Source organism: Eptatretus burgeri, chromosome 2, assembly GCF_056783735.1.
Source record: "Eptatretus burgeri isolate ZD-2024b chromosome 2, Ebu_testis_v1, whole genome shotgun sequence".
NCBI lineage: Eukaryota > Metazoa > Chordata > Myxini > Myxiniformes > Myxinidae > Eptatretus > Eptatretus burgeri.
The window spans coordinates 156,547,587-156,566,890 of NC_140962.1; the positions used below are offsets into that span (position 1 = coordinate 156,547,587).

Consider the following 19,304-nt stretch of genomic DNA (forward strand, 5'->3'; position numbering starts at 1 on the left):
TTGGGGAGATGACAGAACGGTTGTGATGGACACTTATCGAGGTGAAAAAGATTAAGAGGAAGAAGGTGAAAAGCAAAATGATAGGAAACTGAGGAGGAAGAAAGAGAGGGCAGAATCATCATAATAAAATACGCCATTTGGTGTCTCTGTCTGTCTGACCATGATACATTTGGTCGTTACTTATCCACCCTAACCCAAACTTGCCAGAAGGTTAAAGGGTGGTTGCAGCACCTTCATTTGCCTCCCCCTCACCAAGGGGTTTTTCCTCTTTGGACAAACGCCCTGTTGATGTGTATTAATTGTTTATCATGGTGTTTCATGGAGCACCCTTCCCAGAAATATATATATATATATATATATATATATATATATATATATATATATATATATATATATATATATATATATATATATATATATACATATATATATACATATATATATATATATATATATATATATATATATATATATATATATATATATATCAACCACAAACACTGTGATATTCCTAGTAGCTGTGATTTTAAAGGCGAGAATGGTATTAGAAATGGTAACAAATGGTGATAGAAAAATTACCTTTTGTGTAATTCTGCTAAAATTCTTCACAAATAAATACAATGTATTGGCTTAAGTGTAAAAAGAAAACTGATACTAAAAAATATTTCATTTGTTTTTAAGTAACAGTTATAGAGCTTAGAAGAACAGCGATACGTTCGGTGTTTGAAACCAAAAAGTGTTGATTTGTTTGAAATACAAGGGAATGTAAAACGAATTAAGTAAGTGTATGAGCTGGTGACAAACAAAATATTTTATCAGGAGATAAATGATTGACAACAATTGGGATACCTGGAGAATTACATTTACGGGGGTTTTCGGTCAGTAGTCGAAGAACAAATTTATATTTTTGGGACCTGGTCATCACTGATAGTGCACAACACAAAACTACACAAAACTACACAAAACAAGTTCTGGCGAGGGTCTGCAATCTCTGATTGCTCTTTCTCGTTATCTTATTATCGTATCTATGGTCATATTGGAGACGTGCTCGTATAATTTTCACCATCCATATCTACATGTGCACTAGTAAAAGGGCTATATCTTCATTTATTTTCACAAAGTTCATTTAGCCAGAAATGTCATTAAAGTCTGTGAAGTGACCTGTAAAGTGAACACTTGAGCATGTCTCCTACGATGGCTTACGTGTGTCAAATGGTGGTTACAGTATTCGTATGAAATTGAGTGCAATTGACAAAACACCTGCTGTCAGGCATATTGATTTGATTTGATTTGATGTTCCATACTCGACAGAATGTTGCTCCTACCAAATCAGTTTCTCGGCAAGGGTGATACTGAATGGTTTGCCATTGCCTAACCAGCACTGTTTGTCCAGTCTCTATATTTTTCAATACTGCATGTCAAGCAACAAAGTAGCATGTACCAATTTTAAATTCTTTGATACAACTCGAATGGGGTTTGAACCACAACAAAGAGAGCGGATAAGTTGAGGGAGCAAGGTAGGAGGAAGCAAGGTACACCTGATCTAACATGTTATAACGTCATGCATGGTCTGATGCTTTCAATGACCTATAAACAATAGTAATAGTAATAATAAATGGCAATAATTATAGGGATAACAACACGACTCTTCCTGCTGCTCGTGTGGTGAGCGGGTATCCTAGTAACTTGAAAACTGGATATTATCGTAAAAAAATTAAAACTCCTGGAAGGCAAAGAAACCATTCTAAAATATGCCAATTTTCTGTGTTGTATAATGACAATGATATTTATCATAACGTTGGGTGAATGTGTTGAAAAATGCACGTCTGTCTGTCTGTTTGTGTGTTTTTTTTGTGGGAAGAATTTTTTTTTTTTTTTTTTTTTGTATACCTTGGTCGAGGCTCGTATGAGAGCTAACACACAACTCACAGCAAGGAGGCATGAGACAAGAGGGGTGGGAGTGGAAGGGACAAAACATTGGGGAACAGACACAGGTGAACTGTGGAAGGGAGAGGGATGGGGATGGGACGGGGAACATGGCGAGGAGAAGATGGACATTACAGGGACTTTCAGGAAGGAAAGCAGGAGAATTGAAGGAAGTGGGCTTGGGTGGATTATCGGGGGTAGAAAAGATCGAGGATTTGGATGGGGAAGATAAGAGGTGGTGGTGAACAGCTGTTTTGAAAGCCTGAGGGAAGAATGGGAAAGAATAGAGTGAGGAAGTTTATTCCAAAGGCGGGAAAAAGAGGAATGAAAGAGTGAAGATGAGCAGTGATTCGTGATTTTGGTAGTTTTACCAGAAGGGGTTGTTGGCGGACCTTGAGCGCCCTGTGGAAATGTGGTTGGGACAAATCGCAGAGAGAGCAGGGGGGCAAGGCTGGAGAGGAGTCGGTAGAAGACAGAAAGACCACCGACCAACCTGCGGTGATTGAGTGAGAGGCCCAAAGACTCAGCTTCATTGCGGGAGATGCCAATGATCTTAAAAGCCCTGGTTTCGACAGCGTGAAGTCGAGAAAGGTGGGAGGCAGGAGCACCAGCCCAGAGGGGAGAGCAGTACTCCATCAGGCTACGGACAAAAGCTTTGTAAGTGGTCAGGAGCTCAAGAGGGCCGAGGAAGGACTTTGCACGACGGAGGATTCCCAATCGGCGACTGGCTTTTGAGGCAAGGTTGGAAATGTGACTTTCCCAGGAAAGGTCATGGCAGATAGTGAGACCCAGAAGCTTGAAAGAAAAGACTTCTTCCAGAGGATTGTTGAGAAAGTGGATGGGGGGGGGGTTTGTAAACGTTCCTTTCGAAGAGACATAGTGAGAGTGTGAGATTTGTCTGGATTGAAAGACATGTTCCACTTGTTGGACCAGTTTGTGATTTTATCCAGATCTGCAGTGAGCGAAGAAGCTGCTGCTTGCCGGTCTGAGGGATGGCAGATGGTACGGCAGAGGGTGGAGTCATCGGCAAAGAGAAATAGAGGATTTTCCAGAGAGTCCGAGAGATCATTGATGAAAACCAGAAAAAGAACAGGGCCCAGAACGCTACCTTGAGGAACTCCAGCCTGCACAGGAAGAGGGGATGAAAGAACTCCATTTAGGGCCACACGTTGACTGCGACAGGAGAGGAAGTCTGCGAGCCATGAGTGGAGATGGCCTTGAATACCATGGGAAGAGAGTTTGGTGAGTAGGGCAGGGTGCCAGACTGTGTCAAAGCACGTGATATGTCCAGGGATACGGCTCGGATTTCCTGTCTGGCATTGAGGACCTCCATCCATTGATGGGAGAGCAGTAGCAGCATATCCAGGGTAGAGTGACCTGGTCTGAAACCAAATTGATGATTGGAAATCAAGCCATTGGAGAAGAGGAAGGATTTCATGTCTGAAGCGATGATGGATTCCATAACCTTGCTGATGATTGGGAGAAGGCTGATTGGTCTGTAGTTACAGGGATCTGTTTTTGCACCTTTTTTATGCAGGGCAGTGATGTTAGCAGATTTCCAAGCAGATGGCAGATGACCTTGGGAAAATGAGAGGGTGAATAGAACAGAGAGAGAGCAAGAGCAGAAGAGCAGGCTTTGAGGACACGTGGGCTGATGCCGTCTGGACCGGTTGCAGAATCTGACTCGAGGTTTGAAAGCAAGCTCTCCACCTTGTCAGGAGAAAAGGATACAGAGTCCAGGGACAGTTGGGTGCGACTGGGTAAGGTGGGTAGAGATAGTGATGGGTTTAGGACACAAGATTTAGCTGCAAACACCGAGTTTAGACATTCAGCTTTATCACGTGTGGAATCAGCAGTGCGGCCATTTGAGGTAAGGGGGGGGATGGAGGGGGAACATACACCAGAAACAGATTTGATTAAACGCCACCAGGATTTTGAGGAGGGAGAGAGGTTTGAGAGTTCAGACTTGAGATGAGAAAGATGTTGTTTTCTGGCTCTCCTGAGGGTAGATACACACTTGTTCCGAGCTCTGTGGAAAGAACTGAGATTGCCCTCAGTTGGGTTTGCTTTCCATGAGGCAAAGGCAAGTTGTTTCAGGACAACTGCCTCGCCACAAGCTTCAGTAAACCAAGGGCGGGAGGAAGGGTAAGACAACTGAACACGAGAGGGGATAAATCTGTGCATGAGGGAGAGCAAGTTTCTTTGAAAGAATTCCCAGGATGAGTTGATGTTTGAGAAAGTAGTGATAGGAGACCAGTCTGTAAGTTTGATGGCTGCTCGGAGACCCTGCCAGTCGGCTTGAGTGAAATGCCAGACTCGACGGCGGTGAGGTGGTTCTGTGATAATAGCGAGAGAGATGTCCACTTTAATAAGGATGTGGTCAGAAGAACCGATTGGAGCGAAGGAAGAGCAGCAGATATTGTCAGGGAAATTTGTCAAAATCAGATCCAGAAGAGATGGAGTACCATTGGTTGAGATCCGGGTCGGGAAGTTGACCGATTGAGTCAGTCCCAATGACTCACAGAAAGCTTTTGCTGATGTCCCATGGCAGGTGAGAGAGGTACCCACACCTAGCCAACTGGCGTGATGACAATTGAAGTCGCCACATAAGAGGAAGAGAGAGTTTGGATGAGAAGATAGAAGATGGTCCATGTTTTCGGAGAGTGAGGTGTAGATGGAGTCATCACTGTTCGGTGGACGGTACAGTACACATATAAACATGAGGTGGGAGTGGAGGGGAAGCCGAAGCCAGAGGTATTCCTGGGGGTGTGGGGGAGTGAGGGCAGTGCAGGGAGAGTGAAGAATAGAGTCTTTGATGAAGAGAGCAACACCTCCACCAGGACGAGGCTCAGGTCGGTCATACCGTAAGAGGGAGTAACCAGGGAGAGATACTTGGGAGTCAGACACGTCTTGGGAGAGGAAAGTTTCTGTTAGGCAGATAATGTCTGGTTTGTCAGTGGCAACCTGCATGGAAAGATCTGAAAGGTTTGAGCGAAGGCCCCGGATATTTGAGGTCCACACTTTTAATGAAGAGGTGGGGAGGAGGCTTTGGGTGCAGGAGGTGGAGGGGGCGGGGAGGGTAGGACGAGGGACGAGGGGGAGGTAAGGAGGGTTGCTGAAGGAGTGTGGGGTATTGCAGAATAGCGAGGGGAGGGGGCCGAATGAGGAGTAGAAAAGGCTCTGTGGTGCTGGAGAGAGGGGGACAAGAGACAAGGAAGATGGCAGTTGAGGATTTGAGGAGCTGGAGTGAAGAGATGGAGGTGAGAGGGCAGTGGAGGGAGGCAGGTTGGTGGATGAGAGGGGGGGCAACTTAGAGAAGGAAGAGTGAGGGGGATGAAAGGTGGGAGAAAGGTGAGGGGGGAATTTTTGAAAGAGGTGAGAGGGAGGCTTGGAGGGAGAAGAGTGGGATGGTTGCTTTGAGAGTGAGAGTGAGGGGTGAGGGGGGTGAGTTGGCACTGAAGTTGGAAAAAAAGAATGTTTGATGGAAAGCGAGCATCCATGGCAAACTGTGGTTTTTAAAAGTTTTAGGTCAGAGATGCAATTTAACACAATTCTTGATGGATGCAATGAAGGCGAATTCAGAGCATGGAGAGAAGAAGCGCTGTAATAGTTGGATTTTTTAGGCAAGGAATGAAGGAGAGGTCGAAATGAGAGCAGTCTGTTAAAATAGCAGAAGAGTAGTGCATTGTGAAACAGTAAAGAGTACCACATGTGTGAGAGAGGAAGATGAAGCATTATAAGATCGTTTTTGTTGTTAATATTAATGTATGAGAGAGTTCAACAGATTAGGTCATGGAAGTGTAAAAAAAAAGAAATCGAGGAAGACGAGGAGGAAGTTAAGAGGAAGAAGAAGTAGCAGAATCGGGAGAAGGTGAGCGTGTTGTTGTTGTTGTTGTTGGGTATAATTTTTTTTTTTTTTTTTTTTGAGATAAGAAAGAGATTAGTTGGGAGAATGGGGGATGTTTGGAAAGTGGGGAGGATGAAAATTGAAGGTAATGGGGAGGATAGAAATTGAAGGTAATGGGGAGAAAAAACAAACAAACAAACAAAAAAAAACGATCGAACACCGAGTGGAACCGGTAGGCCTCAAGCCTAGGACTAGGCCTCAAACACCAGGTAAGAACGTCGACATAAATATTCACAAAATAGCACGATTTTTGAAACAAAACCGAACTAGGAACACACATTAACATGTAGGTGAGAAAATTAAACAGTTAAAACGGGACAAATAACAACCGGAACTTAACTTTGAGAATGTCAGCAGGGAGCCCCGAAGGAGACCTCTTGCCGCTCAAAACCGGAACCGGAAGTCCTCGGAACCGGAAATGCTTTGAAACCTGGTGGTTGTAGGTCTATTTGGTGTGTACATGGGAATATTGCACTTTGTTGGGATTGCTTGTGGCCACCTCAAACGTAAAATTGCCCAATCTTGCCATTCCCATCAGAAACGGATGGTTTTTGTAAAAATCAATTCAAAAAGAGAAAATTAAACGATTACTTCACCATCGTGTATGGTATATTATATATATATTGTTACGGTGGTGGAAATTCACAAAACATCATTCAGGTTCCCCAGAGATCAGTTATTTCGATAAGTACATGTTTTAGGTTAGAATCCCCACCGAAGTGAAAAGGACATTGTTCGTGTGCCGGGCTGTGAATCTTTGAGGTAGTGTTCTTCTTTTCTGTCTTTTATTTTAAACGAACATCTCCTCACCATCTTCTCCACAAACATCTCCTCACCATCTTCTCCACAACCGCCATCTTCTCACCAACAAACAGCATCTCATCGCGACACAATCCAGCCATATCCTCGTTGGAGCGGAAGAGAGATTTCAACCACGTCCGTGTGAAGCCGGTGATTTCTACCACGTCCGCGTGCGAGCATGACTTGCAAAACGGATCAGAACGGCCTTACCTTTTGAAAGAGCTGGCCAATCGAAAGTGAGAGGGGCAGAGCCAGCTGGGGGTGAAGGGTCGAAGGTAAGAGAGCGAGCACCCCCTGAGCCGATAAAGAGCCGTGCTGGAACGCCGAGAAGCAAGTTGGGCTGGGCCGTTGGAGAGAGTCTGGAGTCTGGAGTCCAGAGTCGGGAGACGAGAGAGAGGAAGGTGCATCGGAGAGCCGGTTGGCGGTTGGAGGGCAGCTCGTCGGAGAGTCGGGAGACGGCCGTGGAAAGTCGGGTGTGCTGCTAGGCCCTGGACCAACCAAGCCACCGTTACAACAGCTGCCGCATTGACGACGAGACAGATACAGAGGGTCGCCGACCAAAGGACCCATCGAGTCACCACGAGGGTGGCCAGGTAGCCAGCCCGGTCTCGCAGGGCCTGTTCCGGTCATCCCGGCCCTGAGAAATAATAAAGGCTTACGAGCCTGTTCTTCCTTTCTTGGGTTTTGCATGAAAGTCTGTGGCACCTCGTCCGTAAGTAGAATTGTTCTAAGTGCATGTACATTACATAATAGATATCGGCTGTAGGTTTTTGCTCGTGTCCTGTCCCCTATCCCCATTCATTGACTGCATGCCTTCTGTACAAATAAATGTTCCCCATTGTTGAATGTCACCTGCTCGTTGCGTCCCTTTCCTCACATTAACTGCCATGATGCGTTCGGAAAATTAGCTAGCTTTTAACGCCGATAAAATAATCTCGTCCAACAGGGATCTGGCGAAATGAAACCGCTAGGCATTCGCTTATGGAACGAGCCGCTTAAGCGACTCGATTTCGTGCAGGCCCCGTCGAGGTATAAACTCCCGGCATTTCTGTCCGCGCGAATACTTAGGTATGTCGATAATTCGGCGATTGAGCCTGCAGCGCGTGGACAGAAGAGTTGGCTGGTTTATGGTGTGATATTAAAAACACCCATAGCTGGATTTTGGCATTGGTCCGGAAGCTACGACTAGATTGTCGCATTCGGTGGACGCGCGGCCTGGATTGGGCTAAAAAGGGTCGTGCGCACACCGAACCGGCGGAAATCTACAACAATATATATATATATATATATATATATATATATATATATATATATATATATATATATATATATATATATATATATATATATATATATATACACAAAGAACAGGGTTGTACATAATAATAAAGGGGATGGAAACCGATGGAGCAACAGAAAGATGGGAGATATCTTGCGTCATCTTATTAATCTTTCGTATATTTCTGAAACATAAATGGTAACAAGAAGAACTAAATCAGGAGGATTTGGTGTATGGTACCATTGGTACTGGAAATAACATGCTGAACACGAGCTTCACGAGAACCTGGAGGAACACCTGCAAGAAAGTGAAATAAACGTCATTTTTTTTATGATTTCTTTTTATTTTCAATGTTGTTTGCAAGACAAATGCATTTGATATTTTAATAAATATGTTCTGCAACAACAAAATGGCAGATTTTCTATTTCAGAGTGGTTTTACATTAAAGTTGTTAAACGGGCACACGCTTGTAACCTGACAGGGGTCCTTCTGGCATGCCCGGGACCAGCATGATGAGATCCGACACCAGCTCTGGTGTATGTGCAGGTACTCGAGCCTGAACTGGAGAGCCAGGCATTGTAGACTGTGACATGTGGTGTGGCGTGTGAGCTTGCACAATGTGTGAGCGAGGCTGGACCGACTCCGGTGAGCGAGGCCTCTTTCTTTTTCCTATCACACCTGTAACCCCTGTAGCCTTAAATTCACATCCTCCATGTTGCCTTGATCACTAATCCATGTCCCACAGCAACTATGTCATACCTTTCGCCAATCCACCCTTCCAGCTCTTCCATCTTTAAACACAAGCTCCTGAAATTTGTATAAAACACTTCCATCGTTCCCCTTCCATTAACCATCCCTTGCTGCCTCCGACCCTGTACTTAATAACAGAATATAGCTCCCAAAGTCATTCTTTCATGTCTGATTGCTAATCTCTGTCTTTTGTGTTTTTATGGCCATATTTCTCAGTGCAGAGACATAGAGCAACGATAAGTTCTCTTTTTGAATACTTGTATCATTTTGAGTAAGGGATTTATAATCTGTGCATACCTGTATATAACTACACAACCTTGACAGTTTGTCGAAGTTAATATTTGTGTTCATTGGGTTATCATTCATCGAGTTTTCGGTTTCAGGTTTGGCAGCTTTATCTCACATTTCCGATTGACCTGCTTCCAAAGTTAAGTAGAACTTCCCAGAGATGTCTTTGTTGCACACACTGTTTGTTTCATTACTTATGACCACCACCTAAGGTGGAAGGAGGTCTTAATGAAATGAAATCTTAATGAAAAAGAACAGGGTTCTACATAATAATCAAGGGGATGCAAACCGATTATGCAACAGGAAGATGCGAGATATTTTGCATCATCATATTAATCTTTCATATATTTCTGAAACATTCTGATACATAAGTGGCAACAAGAAGAACTAAAACAGGACGATGTAGTATACGGTACCTTTGAAATCTGAAATAATGTATTGAACACCAGCTTCATGAGAAACCGGAAGAACACCTGCAAGAAATTGACAAAAGTCATTTTTTTGTGACTTTTTGGAAAAAACGGCACGTTCAATGGTATTTACATGACAAATGCATTTGATATTTTAATAAATATAAACTGCAACATCAAAATGGCAGATTTTCTATTTCAGAGTGGTTTTTGCATTGAAGTTTTTCAATCGTCAAACATGGATTTGAAGAGCAGCAATTGGAGGGAGTAGCAGGGAGCGAAAAGCAGGAAGGCCCCGTAGTGTGTGAAGTAACAACTCTGTGCTTTGTGGAGCGGTGTTCATGGGCACACACTTGTAACCTGACAGGGGTCCTGGCATGCCCGGGACCAGCATGATGAGATCGGACACCATCTCAGGTGTATGTACAGGTACTCGGACCTGTGCTGGAGAGCCAGGCATTGTAGCCTGCGACATGTGGTGTTGCGTGTGAGCAATGTGTGAGCAAGGCTACAGACCCGTACAATTATAGACCTGTACTCCATTATCATTTGTGAGCCAGGGCCGGATTTAGGCATGGGCAAGCCCGGAAGTTGCCCAGGGGCCTCCACAACCAAGGGGCCTCCACATATTTCATGAAAAAAAAATGGTAAGGAAAAATGTATTTGTGAGTACCTGAATGGTAGTTGGTAGTTAGTGGAACAGATATAAGATATTCATCTATAACAGATATAACATATTCATCTTATCTCATTCTCTATTTTATATAGAAGTTCAGATTCTTTGTTTTTGAAAAATATACTTTATGGATGACGGAAAATATGTCTTGTCACCTTTTTAGTATTCTAAGGTAGGGTGGGCGTCCACTACTGGAGGCTGCCCAGGGCCACCACATGTCTAAATTCGGCGCTGTTGTGAGCAACTACAGACCTGTACTCTGGCATCATTTGAGTAAGGGATTTATCATCTGTGCATACCTGTGTATAACGATTCAACCTTGAGAGTTTGTCAAAGTTAATATTTGTGTTCATCGGGTTATCAATTTATCATTAATCTCGTTTTTGGTTTCAGGTTTGTCAGCTTTATCTCACATTTACGATTGACCTGCTTCCAAAGTTAAGTAAATCTTTCCAGCGATGTCTTTGTTGCTGTTTGTTGCACACACTCTGTTTGTTTCATTACTCATGACCACCACCGAAGGTGGAAAGAGGTCATGTTTTCACCCCTGTATATCTGTTTGTCTATTTGTGTGCAGGATATCTGAAAAAGTTGTGGACGGATTCAAATGATATTCTGTGGGCCAGTTGGGTGTGTGACATCAACCAACTGATTTGATTTTGGTGAAGATCGGAATCCAAATCCAGCGACTAGAATTTTTTTAAGTGTTTCTTCACCATTGAGAGATAAGCCAAAAACGATATATTGCATAATATACCAACATTTATGCTTGGAGTTGGCTTAATGGTTAGGGTGATGGACTTGGGATCCGAGTATCCAGAGTTCAAATCCCCTTCGGCTGTTGACTTAATACCAGGTGGGGTTGACTCTGCCTGTCATCCTTCCGAGGTCAGCAAAATGAGTGCCAGCCTGCTGCTATCCTGTGTCAGAGTGGTGACCTGTCCAGGATTGTGCTCAATAGCCAATGAGCCTGCTTCGGCAGCACCAACGCTCTGCACAGTGGATGGTCCCAATGAATGGATTGATATTGTTACGGGCCAGGGCGTCGGCCGCCAACCGACCGCTCTGAACGGAGCCACAAGTCGAGTCGGCCCGACCGATCGCCCGGAATATAGATCGCCGCCCGGATAACTCTGAGCGACGGGTCCTTGTACAAGAACCAAAATACACCAATCGGCAGATCACGTGGGGTACGGTCGATTGCCAATATTCAATGCACCTAAATACCCACGTGATCCAACTACCGGGGTATTCCATCCTCGACGGAACTCATACGGAACAAACCGCCGAGGCGAGCTTGTCCGTGCGCGAGTCCGAGCGGCGTAATCGCCAAGAACCGTCGGTCCAAATGTCCCCCTATTTCAGCAAACGAACGGCTTTCTAACTCCCAACACATGAAATGTTCAGTCAATGAGGGAATGGACGCAATGAGCAGGTTTACATTCACACAAGGACATTTATTATAATGAATCACGTTTGCAATTAAATAGGGCAAAACACGAATGCAATTATACAAGCAACAAAAGAACTACAACCGTCTACTTATTATGTACAGTCATTTACACTCAACAGCAGTTTCTACTTATTAGAAGGGCCCACGGACACATGTACGCGCGCGCGCACACACACACACACACACACACACACACACACACACACACACACACACACACACACACACACACACACACGAAATGGTGGCTGAGGCCTTTAATCACGTGCTCCAGCTCGGAGGACAGGTGAGCTGAAACTCAGAGCTTGACTCGAACCTTTCCACCTCGTGTGGTCTTAAACTTATCCGGACCCGGGCTCCAGCGAGAGCGAGCTGGATCCAATCGCCGCGATCCTTCCCGAGCTCCCGCGAATCCTCCCGCGCTTCTCAACACGTGCCGGTGAGACAAGGCGCCGATCCTTCCTGTCGATCGTTGCTTCCCCAAGGATCCAACTCCATGAAGAGGCCGATGCGTTGCACCAAGCCGGGAAACAAAATGGAGAACAAAAAGCTCCACAAACCAAGAAGAAGAGGAAGGAGAGAAAGAAGAGGAAGAAGCCTCCACTTGCAGCTCGAGCTGAACAACTGGCTCAAATTCCTTCCAAAACAAAGCAGCAGCCGAAGCTCACTGAGCCAGCCGAAGCAAAAAGCTTCCGAAGGCCTCAGCCAAGCAAGCCAAGCAGGACCCGATGGCCTGCTGAACGACTGCTCTCTCCGAAGCAAAAAGCTTACTTCTCCCACGGGACTCAGCACAAAAACTCTGCACACGGGACTCAGAACGGGACTCTTCACGAACTCTGCCACGGGACTCCCACGAACTCAGGGCACGAACTCAGCCCTACCACGGGACGCCCAACACGAACCAGAAAAGGATCTCCGCTTTATCCTTCCCACCCCCTCCCCCGCACCCGGCGTGACTCATGCCCTCGTGATCCACCCCCCCCCCGCTCAACCACGGGTTGGAGGGAGTTGTTGACATCACGGGATGGCAGGGTTCTTCTTCCTCTTTGAAGAAGAGGGGGAGGGACGTCTCCATTGTTTCGTTCCCTAACTATTAAATCGATCCGCAGCGCATCTAATCGATCTCTGAACATTTAAACAATGAAAGGTGAGCTATCTAGGGAACATGCACTTATCGACATAGCTGACTAAAGGGACCTGTATGTTGTGTGCAATCAAATTCCAAATTCGTAACACTACCCCCTCCCCTTTTTACAGACTTATCCCGAATCGTCAAATTTTCGTGTGACCAGCATGTGTAAGTTTTCCCGAGTACGTTCTACCTTTGGATCCCTGAGTGCGACATTTCTTTAAATGTGTCCTAAAAATAAATAACCTCATGCGCTGCGTAACTAATTAACAAACTCTCAGACTCATTCGGACAACTTAACCAAAATTGCCGGCACTAAAACAAACATGCAGGCAGGGGTTCCACGTATTTACAATCTTAACTTATCTATTACATTACACGAACCATGGCCCAGGACTTGTAATCTGTGAAAGGGGAAAGGGGAAAGGCAAAAGTCATTGCAAAGTCTTTGGTGCAAGGGAATGGATGGAGATGGTCACAAAACAAATGGACATGATGGATGCACGGGCTTCCTACAGGGCAGTCCTTGCAAAACTGGATGTTCCTGGCGCACATGGTGATGGATGGACACAGGGGCAAACGCAAACAAGGGCTAGCAGGCATGGGGTCATGGCAGAGGCAGGCAAACGAGGCATGGCAAGGCAAGTCCATGCAGAACAGGCGGCTGCAGCACAACAGGCCGACAGGTGAAGCTGGTCGGCCTCTGGTGTGGTTCCATCAGGTTTGGAAGGAGTGCAGTGGTGCCAGCCGCTTTGAAGGTGGGCTCAGACCAAGCCTACTGTCTCCCCCCACCCCCCTCCCCCCAATCTATCGCCTTTGCCTGTCTCTGTCCATACCCGCTCCCTTAATTTGCCACAAAACAACAAAATTTAGCCCCTCTTTATTTTTAATATTTTTTTATAATTGTCTCCCTAACCCCCTTTATTTTCTTTGTCCGGCTAGCCTATCATGTATGCCTAGCCTACTCCCAACCCCTACATTCCCTCTCTGGAGGGGAATAGGGAGAGACTAGCATCCTGTGTCGAGGCCCAACGAAGCCTCAGAATGGCCTCCTCAGAGTTCAGCGATCTAACAAGGTGAGTCCAGCGGCCTACAACGAGCGAAGGGATGAATGGTGCGAAGGGGTACATCTCCTATCTACCCTAACGTTCATTAACCTGAAACTACCACGGGGCTTTCCAAAAACGCCTCACACTTTAAAACTACCGGTTGTAAAAACCATGATTCCCGTCGCCTGTGTTGCTGTCCATTATAAGTTTGGGCCTTGCCCTCAAATTTTCATACGTGCCCTCGCACAATTTCCTGGCTGGGCAGCGTGGCTCAACTGGCAGGAACTCCCCCTCTGCCAAACTCTAACCATGGCACCCCCAGGCCCGCAGGCTGCCTCTGAGCCTAGCTGCTCCCTACAACACGGGGGTTGCCCTCTGGCATTGCCCCCGTCCGATGCCCACGTGGCGTGTTGATGCCCCGGGTCCCTTTCCGAGGGTCGCCCGTGCCCACTACACTGCCCCCGTGGCATTCTGGCATTACGGGTCCCGTTTCTGACGGGACGCCCGTGCCCACTACACTATCCGGCCCCTCTTGGGCCCTTGGCCTACTCTGGCCGACTAGTCCAGTGCCCGGGGTGCCCACTAAACAAATACTCAACTTTCCACAGCCACGCTCCCAGCCGGTCCATGAACTCTTGCACCCCTCCAAATGGGTTTCGTGCCTTCTCTCAACACCAACAACAAAACGACCTCCTGTTAGTAAATTTGAATAACGCACTAGCTCACATTAAACTGACCCCAGGGTCACTTGGGTGGGAATCACTCCTCCCCCCAACCAGTCATTCGCACCATGTATACCACATTCGCTCCACTCACACACTTGAGCTCGCTGTCCTACACTCATTCCTCACACACTTTCCATTTCGCAACTCACACCAACACTCCACACTGTCATCCTTCTAACTAAATCCCCTGACTAATTCGTGCTCCCTCGTCATCCCTTAAAACTCATGCACGTTCCATTTACTCTACGTAGCTAAGCTACATCTCCACCACACACTTCCAGTCTGTCCATGTCTCCAAAAATCCAAAAATTCTATTTTCTAAATCTAAACTAAAATCCCTCGAACTAATCCATCCCACGGGCTCCATGAGGTACAACCCATGTCCCCATGACGCCGGTCTCACTAACTCTAACCCATCCTCCTAACTAGTACTTCCTGTGCGCCCAAACAAGGGGGTCTTCCACCCCTTGCCTGGGAATCCTGTTCACCCGAAGCGAGGCTTGCTTTTCTCAACTCTTTTTTTTTCCTTCATGATGCGCACCACCAGCGTGGCAGTTCACAGCCGCGCTCTTTTTCCGTGACGTCATGGCAGCTGCTTGCGCCCCACGCACCTCGTCCCTCTTGGACGGTACCATCCGGAAGGAATTCCCTTCTGCCAGATTCCAAACACACGTGCAGCCATGACATCACTCTGAGCATCTCAAAGCAATCCCCGCGTTTCGAGGGCTTCCCCACGCGAACACATGTGCTCTGCTAGTCAGAGCTTTACAAACACGCTCGCCTGGAGAACCCATCCGGTCCAAATTCCGAATCCAGCCTAGCTTCTGTCCGTCTGCGGGATCGGCTAACATCCACCACTGGAGTTTCCGGACCGGGTTTCACCTGCGCAGCCGTGCGCGTGGCGGCCTTGTGCGTAGCACAACACGGACCCCGCGCTCGCTGCTGTGCAAACCTGGCACGGTTCTCAATTCAGCTACGGCCGCTACTCGGCCCTTGTCCTTCATCTGGTCCCGTAGTCGTCGCCGTTCAACACACACACTCCTGTGTGCCACGACGCTCACACACTCCACCATGGCATTCGGACACGGGAATGCGGTTGCGTTCTCCCGCGTACAGACTGTCATCTCCCTTACACACAGCGACCTCACACACGCTGTCTCTCTCACATACCGTGCTTCACTCACTCGTGCCGTTTCACTCACACATGCCGTTTCCCTCGCACTCATGGTTTCACTCACACACGGTACTTCACTCATACACAGGCTTCCACTCGCAGAGGGGGTTTCACGCATACTCGTCATTCCTTCCACACGTGGTGCTTCTTCCACACACGGAGTGCTGGGAAGCACGCACCCCGGCACGCTCGTGACCACGCCACTCACACACGGGGTCTCTTCCATACACGGTGCGCATTTCAACACGCCCGCTGCACTCACACCTTTCACCACACACACCGGGCCAATCACACTGGGGAATCGTGCCACCACAAGGGTTCCCGGGGCCTCCATACCCCCCAAGCTCCTCGTGCACCCGTCAACAGCACTCGCCCCCTCTAACTCGCTCGGCACGACTGAACTCACCTGGTCGTGATTTGCTTCAAGGGAGAATAGCGTCTCCCTCCGTTCCCGAAGGAGGCTATCCAGCTGCTCGCACCAGGTCACGAGACAGTCTGCCAGCTCGCCCCCATTAAGCCTCGCTACCTCTGTGTGTGTGTCCGTCTTTAACCCCGTCCAATTCACCCTCTATCTCCAGTGTCTCTGTACCTTTTATTTCTGTTGTCTCTGTTTCTTTCTGGCCCCATTTTCCTTCCCATCTGAGTCGTTCTTCCTCTCTGAGCCCCATTAACTGTTCGTTATCTTTCCGGAGTTTTTCCATCTCTGTGGACTCCAATTTTGCTCTCTCCTCGAGTTGATTAATTTCAAACTCATATTGTTTTTGTTTCCTTTCCCACTGTTCCTCTCATTCTTCCTTCTCCATTCTCATCGTTTCTTTCAATTTGCTTAGTTCTTTTTCCTGTTTCGTTCGTTGTTCATTCTCTATCTCCTCACACTCCAGCCTCGCCTATTCTTTCAATTGGTCCACCTCAAATTCATGTTCTTTTTGTTTTCTATTCCACTGTTCCTCTCGTTCTTCCTTCTCCAATCTCGTTGTTTCCTTCAATCGACTGATTTCTCCTTCCCTTTCTCCTCGTACTCCAACCTATTTTTTTCCTTCTGTCGTTGAATTTCAAACTCATACTCTTTTTGTTTTCTTTCCCATTGTCTCTCTTGTTCCTCATTCTGCAATCTCGTTATTTCCTTCAAATGACTTATTTCTTTCTCCTGTCTCATTCGTTCTTCTCCCATTACTTTTTCCTGCATCTCATTCTGCAATCTGGCCTTCGCTTCCAGCTGTTCGATCTGTACATTGTGGTTCCTTGACGTTTCATTCTCTGCTGTCGTTCTTTCTTCTCTCACCATCCACAACTCGTTTTGTAATTCCCTCTCTTTGTTTTGGTGTTTCTGTAACTCAGAAGCTTTCTTTTCTAATTCCTTTCTCATCTCCACACCTCTTTCACATTCTTCTTCCATGTGCTTTCTATCCCGGGAGTTACCAATTCGCTCCTCTTCCTTTCATTTATTCAGTTCGCTCGCCTTTTGTAACAAAAACCCACGCAACCGATCTATTTCCGTCGTTTCCCTATGTAGTTCATCGACTGTGCTGGCTAATTGCTCCTCCAGCCGCCGAACTCGCTCCTGTGCCTCGTCCAATTGTTGTGACTCCCCATGAACACAATCGTCCTGAACCTCGTCTGCGCGCCGCCGTATCTCATCCAATTTAATGGCAAATGAATGCAATTCCTCGACCTATTTATCACCACACTTCCGCTGCCCCAAGGCATAAGACACTCGTTCATGAAGTTCGGCCATGTACGCATCGTCGCCCTGCCTCGCCTGCCATGCCCCTGTGGTTTGAACCGGTGGATGGAAGCGCTTCCGCCGTGCCGCGCGGTTCGTAGCGCTATTAATAGCGGCCCGCTCACGCCTCGTGCCGTGCTGAGGTGCGGCCATGCTGCCATTTTGCGACTCCGTTTTTGGTTGCCAGTAACGTTCCTGCACAAGCCGCTCCCACTGACGACAATCCGTGGTGCGATTATAATAAAACGAACCGTCCCGGGCCATGGATCCTACATTCAAACACAATCCTAATCCCTCCTGCCCCTGCTCGCCTTGGCTGAACATTTTGCATGCTGGGAATAAAATTTATAATGCTCGTAATTTGGGGACACGGGGGTGGGGGGGGGTTGCTCCGTATACCCCTGATCCGACTCCCTGAATTTTGCTACGGAGGCAGAGGGAGCCGAATCCCACTCCTGACACCAATTGTTACGGGCTGGGGGGGGGGGGGTCGGCCGCCAACCGACCGCTCTGAACAGAGCCACAAGTTGAGTTGGCCCGACCGATCGCCTGGAATATAGATCGCCGCCCGGATAACTCCGAGCGACGCGTCCTTGTACAAGAACCGAAATACGCCAATCGGCAGATCATGTGGGGTAGCGTCGATTGCCAATCTTCAATGTACCTAAATACCCACGTGATCCAACTACCAGGGTATTCCACCCTCGACGGAAATCGTACGGAACAAACCGCCGAGGCGAGCTTGTCCGTGAGCGATTCCGAGCGGCGTAATCGCCGAGAACCGTCGGTCCAAATGTCCCCCTATTACGGCAAACCAACGGCTTTTGAACTGCCAACACACGAATTGTTCAGTCAATGAGGGAATGGATGCAACGAGCAGATTTACATTCACACAAGGACATTTATTACAATAAAACATGTGTGCAATTATACAAGCAACAAAAGCACGACAAAAGAACTACAACCGTCTACTTATTATGTACAGTCATTTACACTTAACAGCAGTTCCTACTTATTAGACGTGCCCACGCACACACACACACACACACACACACACACACACACACACACACACACACACACACACACACACACACACACACACACACACACACACACACACGAAACGGTGGCTGAGGCCTTTAATCACGAGCTCCAGCTCGGAGGACAGGTGAGCTGAAACTCAGAGCTTGACTCGAACCTTTCCACCTCGTGTGGTCTTCAACTTGTCCAGACCCGGGCTCCAGCGAGAGCGAGCTGGATCCAATCGCCGCGATCCTTCCCGAGCTCCTGCGAATCCTCCCGCGCTTCTCAACACGTGCCGGTGAGACGATGCGCCGATCCTTCCTGTCGATCGTCGCTTCCCCGAGGATCCAACTCTAAGAAGAGGCCTATGCATCGCACCAAGCCAGGAAACAAAATGGAGAACAAAAAGCTCCAAGAACCAAGAAGAAGAGGAAGGAGAGGAAGAAGAAGAAGAAGCCTCCACTTGCAGCTCGAGCCGAACAACCAGCTCAAGTTCCTTCCAAAACAAAGCAGCAGCCGAAGCAAAAAGCTTCCGAAGGCCTCAAGCCAAGCAAGCCAAGCAGGACCCAATGGCCTGGTGAACGACTGCTCTCTCCGAAGCAAAAAGATTACTCCTCCCACGGGACTCAGCACACGAACTCTGCACACGGGGCTCAGAACGGGACTCTTCACGAACTCTGTCACAGGACTCCCACGAACTCAGCCCTACTACGGGACTCCCAACACGAACCAGAAAAGGATCTCCCCTTTATCCTTGCCACCCCCTCCCCCGCACCCGGCGTGACTCATGCCCTCGTGATCCACCCCCCACTCAACCACAGGTGGGAGGGAGTTGTTGACGTCACGAGATGGCAGCGTTCTTCTTCCTCTTTGCAGAAGAGGGGGAAGGACGTCTCCATTGTTTCGTTCCCTAACTATTAAATCGATCCGCAGCGCATCTAATCGATCTCTGAACATTTAAACAATGAAAGGTGAGCTATCTAGGAAA

At 47.4% G+C, this 19,304-nt stretch overlaps 2 protein-coding genes across 5 annotated transcripts in view; one reads left to right on the plus strand and one right to left on the minus strand.

The window, feature by feature from the left end:
- LOC147033655 (tubulin alpha chain-like) overlaps window positions 1–19,304 on the plus strand; it is a 497,880-nt gene that overhangs the window by 439,240 nt on the left and 39,336 nt on the right. For both annotated transcript variants that reach the window (XM_085871741.1, XM_085871742.1), the window contains exon 2: window positions 8,395–8,558. The gene's annotated coding sequence lies outside the window, so the exon portion shown is untranslated. The remainder of the gene's footprint in view (window positions 1–8,394; window positions 8,559–19,304) is intronic.
- Window positions 1–19,304, minus strand: part of LOC147033664 (uncharacterized) — a 65,573-nt gene that overhangs the window by 27,895 nt on the left and 18,374 nt on the right. For all 3 annotated transcript variants that reach the window (XR_015055585.1, XM_085871747.1, XM_085871746.1), the window contains 2 exons: window positions 9,368–9,424; window positions 8,154–8,210 (listed from right to left, as the gene is read on the minus strand). Coding sequence is in view for 2 of the 3 variants with exons in the window: in XM_085871747.1 (XP_085727873.1) it covers window positions 8,154–8,210; window positions 9,368–9,424 (114 nt within the window). In the remaining variant the exon portion in view is untranslated. The remainder of the gene's footprint in view (window positions 1–8,153; window positions 8,211–9,367; window positions 9,425–19,304) is intronic.